At 53.0% G+C, this 18,313-nt stretch overlaps 1 protein-coding gene across 2 annotated transcripts in view; it reads left to right on the top strand.

Moving 5' to 3' along the window:
• Positions 1-3,829: 3,829 nt before the first annotated feature.
• Positions 3,830-18,313, top strand: part of RALGDS (ral guanine nucleotide dissociation stimulator) — a 98,481-nt gene continuing 83,997 nt past the window's right edge. The window contains exon 1 of one of the 2 annotated variants that reach the window (XM_043530114.1): positions 3,830-4,394. In XM_043530114.1, coding sequence (XP_043386049.1) covers positions 4,374-4,394 — 21 coding nt within the window. In that variant the 5' untranslated portion in view covers positions 3,830-4,373. The remainder of the gene's footprint in view (positions 4,395-18,313) is intronic. The other variant, XM_037879860.2, reaches the window with a different exon arrangement.

The following is an 18,313-nucleotide window of genomic DNA, read 5'->3' as shown; positions in this document are numbered from 1 at the left end:
CCTAGCTCGGCAGGAACCCAGAGCCGTTCTCAAAGCTATGCCGTGGTCTCTGTGTAGGGTTACCAGGTGTCCGGTTTTTGACCAGAATGTCCGGTCAAAAAGGGAACCTGGCAGCATCTAGTCAGCACAGCTGACCAGACACAAAAAGTCGGGTTGACCACAGTAACCGGCCTCCGCCCCGAGGGGGCAGGAAGTGCAGCAACGGCGGCTGCAGCCACATGGGTGAGCGGCTCTCTGCTCAGCTGCTGACGCGCGCCTGACAGAGCAGTGGCTGGCTTCTGGACCAGGCTCCAAGAGGAAGGTGCTGCTGCCTGTGGGGGGGGGGAGGGAGGTGGAAATCCTGTCCGCTCCACATTTTGCTCAACTGTGCCCCAATTGCCTCGGCCCTAGCCCCTCGCTACAGGGACCGACCCCTCCGTGCCCTGGCCCCTTGCTCCGGGAACCGACCCGCGCTGTGACCCGATTGGCCTGGCCGGCCGGCTTCACATCATCTCCTCCCAGCCTGGCCCTGCAGGCAGCAGGTGAGTCCTGGGAGAGCGGGGCATGAGCGAGGGGGGAGGAGGGAAAGGAGTGAGTGGGGGCGGGGCCTCAGGGGAAGAGGCGGGGCAGGGAGCGGAGCAAGGGTGTTCGGTTGTCAGCAATTAGAAAGTTGGCAACCCTATCTCTGGGAGATTAGTGGTGGTTCTCAGTCCAATTCTAGTGGACAGGGGGCCACTACATGCTGCAGACTGGAGCCCCTTCTTGGCCAGAGACTGCCTGTAACCTCTCAACCCAAGGAGTAGCTCCTGCACCACCTGAGACGAGGCATGTTGGTGGGGTTCTGTGTCTCAGAGGACTTCGGACTCCAGGGCTGCCAGGCTGGTGCCAGCCGCATTAGAACTGAACTCACTGCTTGAGACCCCATTTTTACTGCTCCAAAAGGGCCTGGGGACCCCAGCTGGCCTGGCCCTGCCGTTCTAATCTGAGCCAGCTGCCCAGGACCTGACTGGGCCCACGCTCCGCCGGCCTGTGTGGGCGGCCTCCTCTCCCCTGAGCTCCTGCCTCTCCCGGCATCCCTCTGAAATGGCACATGTCACCGCCCTCATAAATATGAACGACGAGTCTCCTTTAAACAGCAGCCTCTCTGTTTCCATGGAAACCCCGTTCTGCTCAGCCCTCTTCAGTATCAAAAGCTCGGCACTCCAGCAAATTGATCGTGCGTGGAGATTTCCAGCAGCTTTTTCCTCCTTAGTTTCCTCAGCGCTTCCATTTCAGGTGTCAGTTTGAACAGAGATGAAACGGCTGGGGGTGGATGTCGTTTGCACAGCAGCCCCACAGTCACGATACCACACGGCGCTAGAGGATGGGGCTCGGCTTGGCTAATTAGATGGGTCCTGCTGGGATGTGGCTGGCTTTAGTCCCCCAGCTCTGCTCCCTCCCATTCCCCTGCCCCCACTGATAGCCTTACAAAATAGCTCTCTCCAGGCAGGAATCATTGCAAAAGGTCTCCCCCCTCCTGGCTGGGCCTGGTGCAGGGGCGGGGACCCCACTTCTGGTGGCTGGTTTGGCACTGAGCTCTCTGGGTTGGCATGAGCCGGGGGTGTGGTGAAGGAGGCAGTGGTCTCTGTGCTCAGATGGGGATGGTGCATCTAGGGGATGGGGGTGGGTCTGGCCACAGGTAGCGGAGGAATCAGAGGGAGCCCTTGGAGTCGTACCTCCTACGGGGCCCCACATTTGGTCCGTGGAGGTGAAGTGCTGAGCCAGCCCCTGCTGGCCAGCTCCAGAGGGAGCCAACTCATTGACTGGATGGGGAGACTCTGGGAAAAGGTGCAATAAGGGTTTCCAGAGGGCCCATCCCGCTCCACTGGATATCCCCCATCCCTAGGGGCCCCTCCAAAATATCCCCCTGGCTGTTGTGTAACCCATGTCCCCCTTCGTGTTAACTAGGTTTTCTGTCTGCTGCTGAGAACCTAATCTGTTTTGCCTGTGCCAGCGGCCTGGTGTGTGTGAGAGCAGAGCAGGGGTTAGTCACCCGAGGGAGGAGTGGCATATCTGGGAAGAGACAGGGACCAGCCTCTACTGAACACAGCAGGTCCCCTGCAGGCGACCGAGTGGCAGTGTGGGCTCATCAGTCACTGCGCGTTGCTCCAGCCCAGACAAGGAAACCAGCTCAGATCAAACCCAGCCCCTGTCCTGAGGTCTGACAACACTGGGCTGACCTCCCTCACCAACCTGTTTGATTCAGGGCCGGTCCATGGGTCTGGCCCTTGCTTTGAAGAGGCACCTGACATGTGTCACTACAGACAACACACCATCACGCCCAGCCCGTTGCAGGCCCTACCCCTCTCTGACTGACATCAGCCCCAATTTGAGCCTGCCTTTGTGGATCTCTATGACTCAGCTGAGCCCCAGATGGAGCTAATGGAACAGCAGCATCTGCTGCAGACTGTTAGTCCCACGCTGGGAGGAGCAGGGCCTCCTGGGGCAGCCCGGAGGAGGGAACTGGTCAGAGGCGCTGAGGCAAAAATAGATTCTTCTGTGTGGCCTGATCCCAGTACTGCGTGTGGCAGCGTGAGTAGACAGATGTGCAAACCCAAGAGACCTCAAGGGGCTTTGCTTTCTCCCACGCACCGCTTGCGCACTTTGTGCTGGGCACGTGACCCGGAAGGTAGATCCATTTTACAGGGTGGTGCTGAGGGGGACAGCCAGCAAGCAGGTAATCCAGGGCAGTGCCCTCCCTCTGCCAGGCTGGTGCTACGCCCTCACTACCTTCTGTTTGCAGTTTGCCAGGTGGCTTTTGGAAATGAGCAGCCCCTTTCCACTCTCCCTTTCCACTCTGGAGCTGTGACAGAAGGAGATGCCCAGGGACACTGTGGTGCCATAATAAACTCATCAGATTTCTGCTGGGGTGCAAAACACCTGCCTGGGAGTGCAGGGCAAGGAGAAATGCGTTGAGTGTGAGTGACATCTGGGTGTCTGCAAGTGGCTGTGTATGTGTGTGATTGTGCACCTGTGATGGACTCTGCCTGGGGGATTGGTGTTTATGAGTGACTGGTTCTAAGTGTAACTGTGTGTGGTTGTTGTGTCTGTGTGTAGCGGTGAGCCGAGTGATTGTGGGTCTGGGAATGACTGAACTGGGGTCACTGGTGCCCAGCTAACATGGTTTTGAACTCAGCTGTCTTTGTCTATGCGCCATAGTGCTTGACCAGGGGCTCATTCAAATATTGTGCTTAGCACAATTTACTGCCAACTCATTTGCTCCAGGCAGGCGAAGCCTGAGCGTCTGTAAGACAAAACCCTACAACTCCAACGGGCTGAGGAGCATTAGGGGGTGGTGATCTTAAATTCGAAGCACTGACACCATCCCTCCCCTAATCTCCTGGGAACTCCCCTGTCTCCTCGGTTACCCCAGGTGGGATCAAAACTCCAGGAGGAAAGGCTGACCTGGGCGGGGGGGAAACCCTGCCTTTCCCTGAGCCACACGCCGGCTGGATCTCGAGAATCATCCGATCGCCTGCTCCAGCCCCGCCTGGGCGATTGGGTTCCTGGCTGCTTCGCTTGCAACGATTTTTTGTTGTTAATGCTGCTGTTCTCCTGGCTGCAGGGAAGTTTCTCTGCCCTGGAAAGGGATCCAGCGCAGAGACCCGGGGAAGAAGGCTTTATTCTGGAGCTCCCCTTAAACGCCTGGTGCCTGATTCATTCCCTCCCCTTCCACCGCCTTTGCACACACACGCTCACGCTCGCTTTGCAAATTGTTGCAGCCAAGCCGTGTGTTGGCTTTGCAATCTGCCGCCTGCAACGTGCGTTTGTTGGAAAGCTAGCTAGCTCCCCCCCCCGCCACCGGAGCACGAGCTCTCGGGTCCCACACGCTGGATTTCCTCGCAGGAGGAAGAGGAGGAGAAGGCAGGGACTGGGAGCTTTCCTAAAGGGGCAAAGCTGCTGCTCCGTGGGGTTGTGTGCAGACAATGGGAAACTGACCCAGCCCCCCCCGCGAGGAAATGTGTCTTCTGGAGACTCCTCCCGGCCTTCGGGTCCCTGGATCCTGCTGATTCCGCGTGGAGCTCCGAGCTGTGGTTTTGATTTGCAATGTGACCATGGCAGCCCTGTGTCGGGGATGCCGGCTCATCACCTGCCTCTCCTAGCCTGTCAACGCCTTAAGCCTCTCAGCCCTGACAAGGGATCTTACCCGGGGGATTCCTTCCTTCCAGCGCCAGGAGATGGAAGGCAGCCGGTGACCCAGCAGGGCTTGGGGTGGGGGCTAGGACCAGCTTCCTCTCACCCCTCCTAGCCAGAGCACCCTCCATCTGAATCCCTGAGAGAGCAGCTGAGCTGGTGGGATCGAGGCCTCCGGATACCTTTCTCTGTGAGGACCCCACCGAGGAGATGAGAGGGAGATGATGATGATCGACACACAGGTGAGCTTGGCAGGATGGGTGTCGGCGGTGCTGCCCTGGTCTCTCTATGCCGGTGAAGTGGGATCAGCGGGATAAATACTTAGATCTCCTGGATTGGCACCATCCCGGGTGGCACTCAAGCCCCCGCCGCTGGGGAGATTCAAGTGCCAGCTCTTACCCAGGCTGCTGCTGCACTGGGACGCTCAGGGTCAGTAGAAGCCACCTGTGTTAATTAGAAGCCGTGGGATAGATCAGTGGATCCACCTTCGCTGCTCCCAGACGGTCTTGTCTGATGCACTGAGTGAGATGAGGCGGCTCACATTTACTTACAGAAGGCCCTGTGTGCTAATTATATTTCCTGTAGATACGTGTGCAGGGTACAACCCCGACCAGGCAGCCACTCTGCTTCTGCCACCACATGACAGCATCCCCGAGGTTTCCCGTCAGGTTTTGTTGAACCTTTTGTTAAAGCCCCACACGTCTGTTGGGCACGGGGCACGGTGGCAATAAGGGGGGCATGGCCTGGCATGCTTTGGGTGGGTACAGGGGACAGATGGCAGTAATAGGGAAACAGACCATGGCAGGCATGCTTGGTAAGGGGAAGTAACCACAGGGGAGCTTCCCAGTCTGAGTTCTTGGTCTCTGTGAAAATGGCTGAAGGCCACTGCATGTGCCAAAGGAGGTGGGTCATGGAAAGGGGAGGGATCCAGAGTCTAAGAGACCAGGTGCTTTTAAACTAGAGACCAGCGGTTCTCAAACTGTGGGTCGGGACCCCAAGGTGAGTTGCAACCCTGTTTTAATGGGGGTCGCCAGGGCTGGCGTTAGACTTGCTGGGGTCCAGGGCCAAAGCCCGAGCCGCACCACCTGGGGCTGAGGGCTTCAGCCCTGTGTGGCAAGGCTCAGGTTACAGGCCTCCCCCCCGCCCCCGGGACAGTGGGGTTTGGGCTCAGGCTTTGGCTCAGCCCCCTATCCCCACCTACCCGGGGTGGTGGAGCTCGGGTGGGCTCAGGCTTTGGTCCCCCTCCTGGGGTCGGGTAGTAATTTTTGTTGTCAGAAGGGGGTCGTGCTGCAATGAAGTTTGAGAACCCCTGCAAGAGATGCTTCAGTCATCGCTGAGCTGGGTGACAGACTGGTGGGCAACAAATGCTCCCGAATGGTGAGACTCTGCTCCACTATGTGCAGGGCTTGGAGCCACGTAGGCAATGCCTAGGCCAAAGAGACATTAGAAGGTGTCAGGCCCCCTTGCACTGTCCCTTATGCCCCAAACTCTCTGCACCGTCCCAGCGCCTTGATGGGGCAGGCTCAAGGTGAAATGGGGCCTAGGCAACCAAATCGCAGGGCCTCAAACCCTCTGGAGCTATTTCTCGGAGTGGGTTGAAGTTGGAAACATTTGGAGAGTGGGCCCTGGATTGGCGTGAATCCTCAACTGGCCCCTTCCTCCCACTCCCGCTTTTCCCCCATCAGTTAACCCCTAAGAACTTGCATGTTCTGACAGATGCATGCCTGGGGCCAGATGCTGAGCTCCCCACCAACCCCTCAGACTGGGGGACCTGATCCTTCACTCTCCTAGGCTGGTGAAACATCACTGACCTTAGTGGAATTCCCCCTGGATTTACACCTGTGCCCGTGAGAAGAGACTCTGGCCCTAAGCGTGGAAGCACATCCTGCAGGTGCTACCCTCCATCTGGTCAGCCTTGAAGCACTGCCTGGGGTCTCTGGGCTCTGCCTGTAGCAGGCAGGAGAGGAGGGCCTGCCGTGTGAATTTTAGATTGATGCTCCCCCTCTAAATCCCAAACCTGCACACGGACCAGTCCAGCGAGTGACTTCCAGACTAAATCCAACTCCTAGAGCAGGAGGCAAAATGTCGGCTGAAGGGAGATCCCTGCCTCTCCCTTTGTTGGAGGAATTACATGGGCCTTTGGGGAGAAGGGAGTGATTGTTGCACTGGCAGATTCAAAACAGGAGGAGCCTCTGATAACACACTGATCTCCAAGGGTTAGTGAGCGAGGCTGGAACCAAACTCTGGTCAGTGCCTTTTCTTGAGTGTTGGCCTGAACTTTAGCAGAGAGCGGAGCCTGGCCTGGAATGACTCTTCATCCAGAGCTCCTCCTGGCTCTCAGCTGGTCTGTGGGGGCTTGGACTTTGGTACCAAGGAAAGCTGACAGAGGGTACACAAAGGAGTCCAGCTGCCATGATGTCCGGTGGGGACATCCTGAGTCTTTCCCAGACTGGTTCAGCTGGTGTATTTGGGACCCCTATTTCCAAATGTGGGTGCAAATTAGGGGCCAGGGGAGCCCCTTTAGACACCAGGTGCTGGCAGGTCAGGGGGAGAAAGGCAAGCTGTGCAGATAGCACCAAGGCAGACCTGTGGCAATGGTTATCCTCACGCTGTAGCCCAGTGCGGGTTCCCCCCTAGGGCCCAGTTTGCTCTGAGAGCCTTTTGGGGTTTTCCAAGACCAGTTTTCCCAGTGTCTTTGGGTTTGTGTTTCTTTCTGTCACTCCAAGTATTTCTGCTGCACTCCTTGTGCTGGGCTGTGGGGCCGCTAGGGGCCGGGGAGGCTGGTGGGAAGCAGCGTTCCCGGCCCTGCGTAGGAATCCTGGAGAAAGCTGCATTGCCCACAGACTCGAGCTAGGTTTCCAATACATTGCTATAGCAATGATCATTCCTGAGGATGCCAACCTGCTGTCTACATTGTGATAGCCGAGGAATCATTTCTCCTGCCATTGCCTCAAACTCACTCATGGAACAGGAGTCGCTAGCCAGCCTCGTACACACACCAGCCTAGGGCAGTAGGAGGAGAGGAGTCCAGCAGGAGGGGGGGGTGGCGGGGGCAGATAACTAGCATATTCAGAAAGTGCAGGGGCAATTTAGAGAAGCTGAATGTCTGTTCCGCCACCCACCCCCTTCTCCCCACTGGAATGGCCCAGGACTGCAGGGTGACACGCTGACCCTTGCACAGAAATGACAAGGAGTCCGAGGACTTTGGTTTTAATCTCTTCCAAAAAGAGCAGCTTATGTCCTCATCGATCAGCTTTGGCTGGTGCTGAGTGCACTCAGCTCCCCTTTGTCAGGAAGGCAGGAGGCGGGGTTGGGAGGTAGGGTTCACCTGCAAGATGTTGATGGGGAAAAGGGATTGTTTGCCCGTTTTGACGGAGACTGTCCCAGACGGTGTTTGCTTCTTTCTCCACACTGGGCTGGCTGCAAGTGCCTTTATATGAAGGTGTCGCTGGATGGGATTTAGCACAGTGTCCCTGACCCATTCTGCCCCCTTTCCTGCTGCTCACTGTGCTGAGTGAAGGACAGGATCAAGCCGCAGGTTGCCCCACACCCTCACATCCCACTGCTGGACGGGGAGACCCGGCCAGTCAGTGAGCGGCTCAGTCCCCAGTCCCTTCGATGGGAGCTGAGCGCCTCACCAGCTCCCAGGCCCACGTGGGCCTCAAGCAGCAGTTTGTGCTGCTTGTCTCTGGCCAGGGGTTCCCTCGGGCCCTGTGACGGATGGACATGCCCAGGAAGGAGGTGGGATGGGCTGGGATCTGAGCCAGGATGGTGGAGGTGGAAGGGCATTGCCCGAATGCTACCTGGACTTCCTGGCTGGCGGCTCTCTATAGACAAATACAGCTGCTATGGGGGTCCTGCCATGGCTGGGAGCCGCTGTTATTCCCCGCAGTGCTAGGGGCGCACAGGTCACACTGCTTCGTGAGGCTCCCCATGACTTGCAGCCATCTGGGCATCAGCCAGTGTGTGTGCCCACCTCCCCAGTGCCAGCCCGCGCAGCGAATAAATGGAGCAGGGAGGGAACTGACGGCTCAGTGTGATGCCTCCCCAGCCCCCTCCCTCCCTCCTCAGGGTAATCAAGCTTGAGGGTGACATTTGTTGAATCATTCTTGAAAAATCAACACCAGTAAAAGGTTAGAAGAAGGGGGGGAGGGGGAATTTCTGGTCCCTTCCCGGATCCCCGACCCTCTGGGGAGCTGGTGCCACAGAAGACAGCTCGCACCGTTGGGGACGCAGAGCTGGGACTCCCAAAGGGCTGCAGCAAGCCCCCACCTCAAGCCATGGGCAGGGTGGGAGAGGTCGGTGCTTGGGAGGGCTCTAGATGGGTGTCAGTGGTGTCAGTGGCTCAGTAGGGGGCGCTCCTCTCCCTGCATCGATGTCGTGTGGGTGTGTTGGAGGGCAGAGAGAGCTCCTCTGTGTGCAGCGTTACAGTTCCCACTACAGTTCTCTCCTCTCCTGATTGATTGGTTGAACGTTGGAAGTGATCACTAGGGCTGGGCCTGAGCCCTGTGAGGTTTGGCCCCTGACCCGGATGTGCCCAGAGGCTGGGGTTTGTCTCTGGGGGTTGAGCCCTATTGTCGCTGTCATGCAACCCTTTGACGTTACTGCTACAGGCAGCTGCTCTGATCCGGGTCTATTTTCTTGGAACAGGAATGGAACCACCATGGGGGTTGGGGCGGCTGGGCAGTGCAACACCCCCACAATTGGTATGGGAGACTCAGATCCATCCAACAGGCACTAGGTAACAACCTGAGCTGTGCCCCATGCCTGGGCATGACCCAGGAAGTCTCTGACCTGCTGCATCTGGAGAGCTTGACTGTCCAGCAGGTGGTGCTGTTGCTTTCTCTATGGGATATCATCTGGTCACCTCTCATGAGTCCACTGGGAAATGTGACCCACCTCCAGGGCGTGAGCTTGGCGACTCCCTGTGGCTCTCCTCATCAGGCTTGGGTAGCCTCAGTCTGCACAGGGACCTGGACTTCCCCGCGGGGAGGAGGGGCTGGCGGAAGGTTGGGGAGAATGATCTTTGCCTCTCAAAGGCCTTGGTGCCTGAAGACAAAGGTTGCTTTGCCATTGATGGTGATGATGGTGATCATTAATACAAAGTTGCATTTATTAAGCAAGGCAGTGGCTGTCCCGTGCACACTTAGCTAGGAGATCTGGGATCCATTCTCAGTCCTGCCACTGACCTACTGCGTGACCTCAGGGAGGTCATGGTAACGTCTCTGTGCCTCGGTTTCCCCATCTGTAAAACAGAGATAATGATACTGACCTTCCTTTGTAAAGGGCTGTGAGATCTCCTAATTAAAAGCACCATATAGCCGCTAAGTACTATTTATAGAGGTCTTGATCCAAAGCCCACTCACTTTGGTGAGAATCTTTCCATTGACTTTGATGGGTTTTGGATCAGACCCAAAGTTCCTTTCTGACCGAATGACCACAGAGTGCTTAATAAACTATGCACAGATGTTACTTCACCCAGCCCTGAAACGCAGCAACTTCTAGGATGGGGCCTGGCAACTTTTTAACTACCACACTACCCCAGTTTAGGACAGGAAGTGAAGAAGTATCCTCTATGCCATAAAACTGCAAGGAGGGCTTAGGTTTGTGGAATGTACCAAACTCACCCATGCTGGAGAGCAGCTGGCACAACTGGGTGAACATCCCAGCACCCAAGGATTACATTTCAGAGAGTTTAGGAAGGCAGAGCAGACTGACTGGAGTTGGAATGTACCCAGCGTGGTTATCTCAATAACCAAAGCTCTCTTCCGCATTTTGTTGGGATTATTTCCACTTGAATCCTGTCTCCCAGGATCTCAGTAATGGGTGCTGTGATGCAGAGACTCTGCTGTTCCATGAGTGAGCACTGCATGCGTCTCTGCCACCCCTGAGACCGATCTTCCATTTTATTAGGAAAAGCCAAACCAAGCCTTCATTTGGCACATGAAGCTGGGGACCCATGGGGGCCCTGCTGCTGTGGCTGGAATATAGAAGAGAACTGTCTGAAAACCAGCATGTAAGGAGCAGCACACAGGGATCACCTCTTTTCCTCAAGGACACTTCAACCCATCAGAATAATCCTTTGCCCTTCTCTGCCCCCTTCCCTCCATGCATCTCCCAGTGCTTCACGAGCATTTATGTCTTGCATCCCTATGAGGTTGGACTGTATTGTTATCCCAATCTTACAGAGGGGGATGCTGAGACGCAGGCTTGGTGGAGCGGAGAACAGACCCAGGAGTGGTGGCTCCTGTCCCTACACATCTGGGGCCTGGAGTTAGAACCCGTCCCTGGCCCAAGTGATAGTGGGGTTGGGATATTGTCAAGGGAACAGCCTGCCCTTGCGTTGAGAGTTCTCCCTCGCATGTGCGGGATTTATTCTGCCCTGGGGGTGTGCGCAGATCCCACTGCTAATGCTGATAGGACACATCCAGTGACAGGAGAGAGCTACACAAGGTGGTGCCCTGTCCCAGCCATCTCTTATTTAAAATGCACTGTTCACCTGCATCCATCTGAGGTCCTTCCAGGGCACAAATCTCAGAATTCGGCCCTCCGTTACTTCGGTGACAAGGGCCGTATAAGTACTCAGATACTGAGGCCCTCATCACCATAGTATCCCAGTGCTTTCTTCTGAGGTTCAGATGATTGGGGGCAAGGTGGTGCATTTTTATGGGAGCCTGACACAAAGCTTACCATACAGAACGTACTCCTCACTGGGGCCGGAGCTGCATGAAACGCCTTTACCTTTGTCTGCTGTCTAGATCTAAGCCCCTGTGCTGCTGGTATTCGCGTCAGCGGGTGCCTTTGGCTGAACCATGATAGAACGTGCTCTGCTCTTGCTTGTGTGAGAGGAAGCAGATATTAGGGACCCATGGCTTAACTCGGGTGACTGTAGCATAGATGGGACATAAGGGCTCTCAGCTGATGGTTGATTATTAATTTGTATTTCAGTATTGTCCAAAGGCCCCAACTGAGAGCATGGCCCGTTGTGCTGGGCACCGCACGTACACATAGTGAGACGGTCCCTGCCTCAAAGAGCTTCAATCTAAATGGACAAGACGAAGGTCAGGAAGGGAAGTAGAGGCACAGAGAGGTCACATGACATGCTGAAGGTCACACAGCAGGTCAGTGGCAACGTTGAGACTGGAATCCCGGTCTGTTGATTCCCAGTCCAGTGCTCTGTGATGCCTGGAAGGAAACTGACCTGCCCTACAAGGTGGCTAAAGAGATCAGGGTGAAGAGGCCCCAGCAATGAGGAGGGCACTTCATGCTCTTGGCTTTCGGCAGAGCCTGCTATAAGAAATTCCAGCTGCCAGCCATTAATGTGCTAAATGCACTGAATTTACCACATGCCCAGATCCTCTCTGCATGGAGCCATTCCCCGCCATCACTGCTTATCAAATGACCTAATGGCAACAGCAGGGAGAGCGTCCTGGACCTTGCTGGGGCCCTTTGTTCTATTATTGACATTTGATTGTTGCTGGGTTAGCCGTGGCTGGGAATGTCTGACCGGCTCAGGCCCGGTCAGTATCACCGGATGAATTCCCATCAGGTCTGTGGTGGGATCGCAGGTGTGGTGTTCCCCAGGGATCTGTGCCACTGGTTGAGTGACTTCTCTGGGCCCTGTTAGCTCGTAAAGCAGCCTGAGAATGACTGTGCATTCATCCCAGGAGGGCTGCAGAATCAGTCGTCTAACGTCCATCGAGTTGGCTTTCTCCTTTGTATCGGATGTTCTGTTCTCCACTTTCTTTTGTGTCCCTGCTTTGCGCACTTTGGCCATCAGTCAAAGAAAATGTTTGTAGACACAAGCTGACGTCAAGGGCTGCCTGGTGACTGCATGTCATTGATCACAGGCTTCCAAGACAGAGCTCCTGCTCCCTGGAGGCCTGGTGCAGACAGCGGGAGTTCATCCATTCAGGGGATCGTTGTAGTGCCCTGACAAATTTATGGTCTCTGGCTCCTCCTCTGTTGCTGTCTCCTTGGAGCATGACTGAGCTGGACAGAGATGGGACGTTGGGTTTCTGTGCCAGACTTTTCTTTCTGAGCCCCGGGCTGGCAGACGTCTGCAATGGAGGGCAGGTGTGGGATGGCAGCGAGGTGGGCCTTGTCTCTATTGAACTGTCTGTCCCAAGCAGGATAACAACCTTCATTATGTTGCCTAGAGAGAAGTGTCTTCAGGGGGATAATTAAGGGGAGAGGCGGTGAGACAGAGAAGGTGAAGGATGAGGGAAAGCACCCAGGGGTGAAATTGGAACCAACCTAAACACACGCCCATTACAGAGCCAAATTGTCTGAGGTTCTGACACGATCAGCCAACCCTCTCCCCTGCCCCTCACCCTGGCTTCTAGCCATGACTGGAAGCTGAGGCCACGTGAGACCCTGTACCTGAGGGACATCTCAGCCCACTGCTGAGGGACATCTCAGCCCACTGCTGGAGCCTCGGGAGCTTTAGAGAGGTTCTGGGGCTTGGTGGTAGAGCTCTGGGTTGCTCTTCCCAACCTGGATTCCAAGCCTTCCTGAGCTTCCCCATCAAAGAGCGTGAGGAGGTGGTGAAGACAGGAGAAATGGGGGTGAGTGATGCTTAAACTTCTGGAGGGAACTGTCCAGGGGACTGTGTCAGGATTCGAGGTAAGGCGCCGTGAGCCGGGCACAGCCTCCCGCAAGGCTCATGCTAGCTATTATTATCCCTTTATGTTGACATATGTGGTTCCATAACAGCCATCTCCGTCTCTGCCCCTCGCCGGTTTCTCAGGATGGTGAGAACCTGATATTCCTTTTCTCCCCTTCCTCCAAAGCTTCCCCACCTCCCCACCCCGCCCTGCCTCAGCTAAAAATGCCCTGCCCCTTCTGGAGACAGGACATGAACTCTGTAAAGGTTGCATCCGACACATTGGAACTTGCCAAGTCGTCCTGCAGAAAGAGAATGGGTCGGCCTGCCCATCAGCTTTGCACCTGAGGATGCATAGGGGTGGGGAGTTCAGGGGTGTCTCGCTGTGCCTGGGGGGATTGTGTTGGACCCCTGTGAAGGCCTCCAGGTTCCGTCCTGTTGTGCATTCCTGGCCTCACTGCTGCCATCTGATGCCAGATTTCCCGCCGTGTGTTTACTGCCATAGGAGCAAAGCAGCCGCTCTGCAGCGTATTCTGTGCTCATAGGCCCGTGTGGCCTGTGTTTCCAGCCTCCCTGTGCAGCAGTGAGGAGTGCTGGCTGGAGACTTGACTAGTGTAAATAATTGTGACAGGAATTTGGGAAGGAACCTATGATTGCAAGTCAGTGAAAGGCCGGCACAGCAAACTCTGGCTTCTTCCCTGAGAAAGAAGGAAATGGCCCATCCAGAGGATGCTCTCTGACGCAGTGGGTTATGGAGACCTGGCTCCGAGAATGGCTTTGAGTGAACAGGATTTTGGCCGACGGCTCAGCCTCTGTCTGGTTCCTCCAGGAAAGGGTGGTTTGACGCTTGGGGATCAGGCAAAGGCCAGGGCTGGAATAGCTGGGTGTAAAAGGTCAGGATGGAGGGTCCCAGAGCTGGAACAGCAGCAGAGGCTGAGAGTCAGGACTGAGGTCCCTTGGCGGGGCTCATTAGACAAGAATAGCAGAGGGTGTACCAGGTTCGGGTTAAGGAACATTGGCAGAGTTGTGCGTGAGGAGCCCTGGGCTGGAATACCAGGGGACGGGAAGGCTTCCAGTTGGGACAGTGGTGCGTTGGCAGAGCTATGGGCAGGGTGGATTTGATTTAAATCAAATTGATTTAAATCATGATTTAAATCACTAGTCAGGAAGACTCGATTTAATCATGGATTTCTACATAAAAGTGCATTCTTGTTGGTGGTTATAACATTAATACATAATTCTTCACAACTCAGCGATAGATGTAGGTTTCATTTTTAGAAGGTACACACTAAACATTTTTAAAGTGATTTATTTTGAAAACTTTTCAGATTAATTTTACAGCTATATCTGAAAATGAATGATTGTTTGGTTATTTCATTTACCAAAGGTAATCGAAGCAGATATTTATGAAGTCATTGGGTGGTGAACTAGCTCCAATTCAACAGGTTAATCATTAACATTTGGAGGATTTTCTTGCCATGCTTTATTAGGAGGAGAACATCACCAGACAAACATTTAAATTGTTTTATTTAACTAAAACAACGTTATGTTTTCTGGATTTTTTTCTTCAACAGCAAACATATAATATTTTAACAAAACAAGCATATGAATTTTTGAATTTAGTTAAACATTCAAGTTTTTAAAAATCAGGTTTGTTTTTGTTAAAATTGTTTTTAACTAAAATAGTTAAATTAAATATTTAAAAAACAAAACAAAAGTAAAATAACTATGTCAGCCAGGTCAACACGAGAAACTTAAAATAATGGCTTCTGCAGCTAACTCAGTTGTCTTCACCTTCATTTTCCTGTTTGTTCACAATCTGGAAAAGAAAACCAAGCTTTCCTGCTTTTTCAGGTCCCAAACGATTTCTCAATTTGGAATGAATTAGTCCAAAGGAAGAAAATATTCTTTCTACACCAGCAGAAGAAGCTACTGCTGGTAAAAGTGAGATTATCGCTTCAACAGTCTTTGAATCCTAGTGCTTAAGTGACTTCCACGAGTTCACTGGTGTGACTTTCTTTAAAACATCATCAGCAAACATATATTTCTTGAATGGCTCTTATTCCCAAACTGGGTCTCTTTTACGGCCTGCTGCCATTATAGGTTTTCCCTTCTAGTGAGAGAATGGTATGGTAGATCTCAAATCAATGAAGGCTACACTCAGAAAGACCTCAAGACTGCTGGAATATGCTGCTCACTTTTGTTTCTACTGCCTGTCCCTCCCTTCTAACAATTATCTCCAGACTTCTCCTTGTCCAGATCTATTCTGCCCCTAACAATCTTCTGTTCATTGAACTTTTTGAAACTTTGCACTTTTAGAGAGAGGTAAGGGATTGACTCTGTGTACACAAATTTGCAGAGGGACAATAGGGTTGAGGTCTGTTATTTCTTTCCTCTATATATTATTGATTTATTTAAAAACATTTTTGCTGTTAACAAGCATGTTATCTCTGGAGACACATATCCACAGTTTGAGAACTGTAAAACTAAGCATATCTGATGGTATCTTCTAGACTGAGCATTGGATAAATAGATTATTTAGGTTGATCTTTCTATACAGAAGCCCCTGGAACCCCATAAGATTGGGTCCCTAATCCATGAACTATTGGAACTCATTTACAAAACTTTTCTTAAACATTACATGAATATATTGTCTCATACTATAGAATTAGAATTTATAATCCTTGTTCCATGATGAGATATTTTTGAACTATAATGTATCTTAATTAAAACTATCTTTAGATAGGTTTTTCTTCAAAAAACATTTTATCAAAAAAATCCGATTTAAATAAAAAAAATCCGATTTTTTTGAAATTTATTTTTTAAAAATCATTGATTTTTATCCACCCTGGCTATGAGGAATCCCCAGGCCAGAAAAGCTCCACGGGTTTGTGGGTCAGAATTGCAGGGCTTTCTCAGTGTGTGCGGTGGGCGCGGGTCCGAGGACCGGAGGAGCTGGGGTGCTGCAGGGCAGGATTGAAGTACCCTGGTCGAGCCGTGTGGTGATCTAGCCCAGCTGCACTGAGATGCTGAGCGGACAGATGGGGAAGGACAGAGCAGGCAAGTCTGCCAGGAGGCGTAATGTCAGACGAAACCTAGGGCAGCGGGAAGGCCCTTGCTAAGGGAGAAGGTGTTTCTCCACGCTGTCGTGTGGCTTCAGTGGCTTGGCGAGCGCTAATCCCATAGCAGAGGTGCCTCCGAGTGCTGCACTGGGCCCTTTGGGCCGACAGGAGATGGAAAGGCCGCGAGTCTGTTACCCGGCCAAGCGCTCTGGAGCAGCGGGGCCTGTTCTGCTTGGCAGTGGTTCAGAGTCCCAGCAGGCTTCCACATTTCCATGGCGATGGGGCGGGAGTTCCTGTCAGCCGCGCTGTCCTCAGGGGCACTGAAATAACAAGGCTGGAGTGAGCTGTGCTGCGTTGTGATCGGTGTACTCCAGTTCCTGTGGCTCTGTAGCCGAGTCTCAGCACAGGCCGGATGGTCACAACTCCACCCCATGTGGGCCAAGACTGGGTCACTCCCCTCAGGGAGGCCAGATTCTTGTGACAAGAGACAGATTAATAATAAGACTCTGCCCTTCTCCGTTAGGAGCACTTTACAAACAACAGCAGTGCCCCGCAAGGTCTGTCGGTATCACCATTCCTGTTCTGCCCTCGGGGAAACTGAGGCACAGAGTGATGCGGCAACTCGCCCTAGTCCCACAGTGAGCCAATGGCAGAGCAGGGAGCAGATCTCACATGTCCTGACTCCGCCCTGTGCTCTAACCACTAGGCATGCTTCATCCCAAAGGCTAAGTGGGATCCAGATCTGACTGGATAGACCATTCCTCCCACTTGTCTTCCTCCTGCTCTTCTATCCCAGAGGAGGATCCCCAACCCAGCAGCAGCTTGAACCTTTGTACTCTGCCTCTTCACCTGCCGTACCCTCTGAGTGCAGAGCCTGGATCCCAAGGGTTCATGGTGCCCTGCCTTCATCCGCTGTTGGTGAGTAAGGCCACGTGCTCTGAGTTATGTGGACGCAGCCAGTGTTCTTGAGAGCAGATTCAAATAGGGGGAAAGAGCCCCTTTCAGTGGGACTGGCCCATCGGGCACTAGCCCCTTTGGGAGTTAATGGGAGTGATTGGAATGCCAATCCCTCTCGTGACACTGCGGTGCACAAAGAGAACAGCTTAAGCGTCCATATTCATAATCCAAGCTGGGAAAATATGAGGCCTGGCAGTTGCCCACCGTAAGAGAATGACTAAAGGGGGGGTCTGTGGGTGTGCTGTGATGTGGGAAATGCTGTCGTTGGTATTAGGCACCAGCCTGACATATGGATTGCCTGCCATTATTAAAACTCCTTAGTGGCATTCTTCAAAAGAGTTGGGCCCGAGCCCCAGTGGCTTGGCCAAATCCCAGTCATCCCGTGTTGCCTAGCAACGTTTCCTTGTTGGCTCACTAGGATACAGGATTTTCCTTCACTCCTTGTCCCTCAAGCTCCTGTGTAGAGCTGCTGGTGCGACTGCAGTGGCTTTGTATCTCCTCTGCCTCGCGCCTGCTTAGAGCTGGCTGCAAAACAGAATTGAGTCCTGCAGGAAATTCCGAAATTTGGTTTTGTCCCGAAATCTCAGAATTTTTTGAAAAATGAAATATCTAAAAATACTTCCTTTCCACTGATAAATAAAAGTCACAAAATGTTTTGTCCTTTATCATGATGAAACTTTTCAGCCTTTTTGAGATTTTCTGTGGGAATCTCCATGTTCCTGCAAAACATTTAGCCGTTGTCAAATCAGCATAGGGAAACTCTTTGACCAGCTTTCCTATCGCCTCAGAAAAGTGGCTGCATTTCAGTAGGGCATGAAGTGAAGGAATTCCACTGTGTTCCACTGGGTATGGACCCATTCCTACACGCTCTTACATATGTGACTAGCCCTTGTGCAAAGGGTTCTTACTGACTGGGTTCAGGCTCTTGTAGTTTATAACTCAGAGAGCACTCTGAGGATTGCAGCAGGGGCTCTATGAATCTGTGAATAAACTCAGGTGCAAGTGTGTACAGAATCTCTGTGGCAGGATATAAGACAATGCAAAACTGGACAGCGCTATTGAGAGCTTAAATGCATGGGATGTTAGAGATTTTACTCTGTATTAGGTGGTGCTGTGCACTTTAAATCTCATGGAAAAATGGCCGCTTTCATAATAATGTGACACATATTATCACCTAGTTGCACAATGTTTTAACCAACTGTATTGGAATCCTTGGGAGCATAAATTCCACTGGCCCGATCGGGGACTAACAGCTGCCTCCCCCATCAGGATTAGTGATTTGAAGGCCTAAGCATGTGCTCCCCAGGAGAACCCAGTATCTTTGTGGGAGGGGGGAGGGGTTACAAGAGACAGTTGCATCTGCAGCTACACCCACCATTTCTCTGCTTTTGGGAATTCACCCGGCCTTGGATAAAGCCAACAGGCCGTGTTCCGGGGCTTTGTAACACTCTGCTATTTACATAACCCCCCTTTGCTCCATCCTCATTCCAATGCTCTTTGAAAGTGTGTTTAGTTAATAGGATTATAAAGCTTTCCT

Source organism: Chelonia mydas, chromosome 16 (genome assembly GCF_015237465.2).
Source record: "Chelonia mydas isolate rCheMyd1 chromosome 16, rCheMyd1.pri.v2, whole genome shotgun sequence".
Classification (NCBI taxonomy): Eukaryota; Metazoa; Chordata; order Testudines; family Cheloniidae; genus Chelonia; species Chelonia mydas.
Note: the sequence above shows the minus strand (reverse complement) of the source record. Positions and strands in the feature narration are given on the sequence as shown.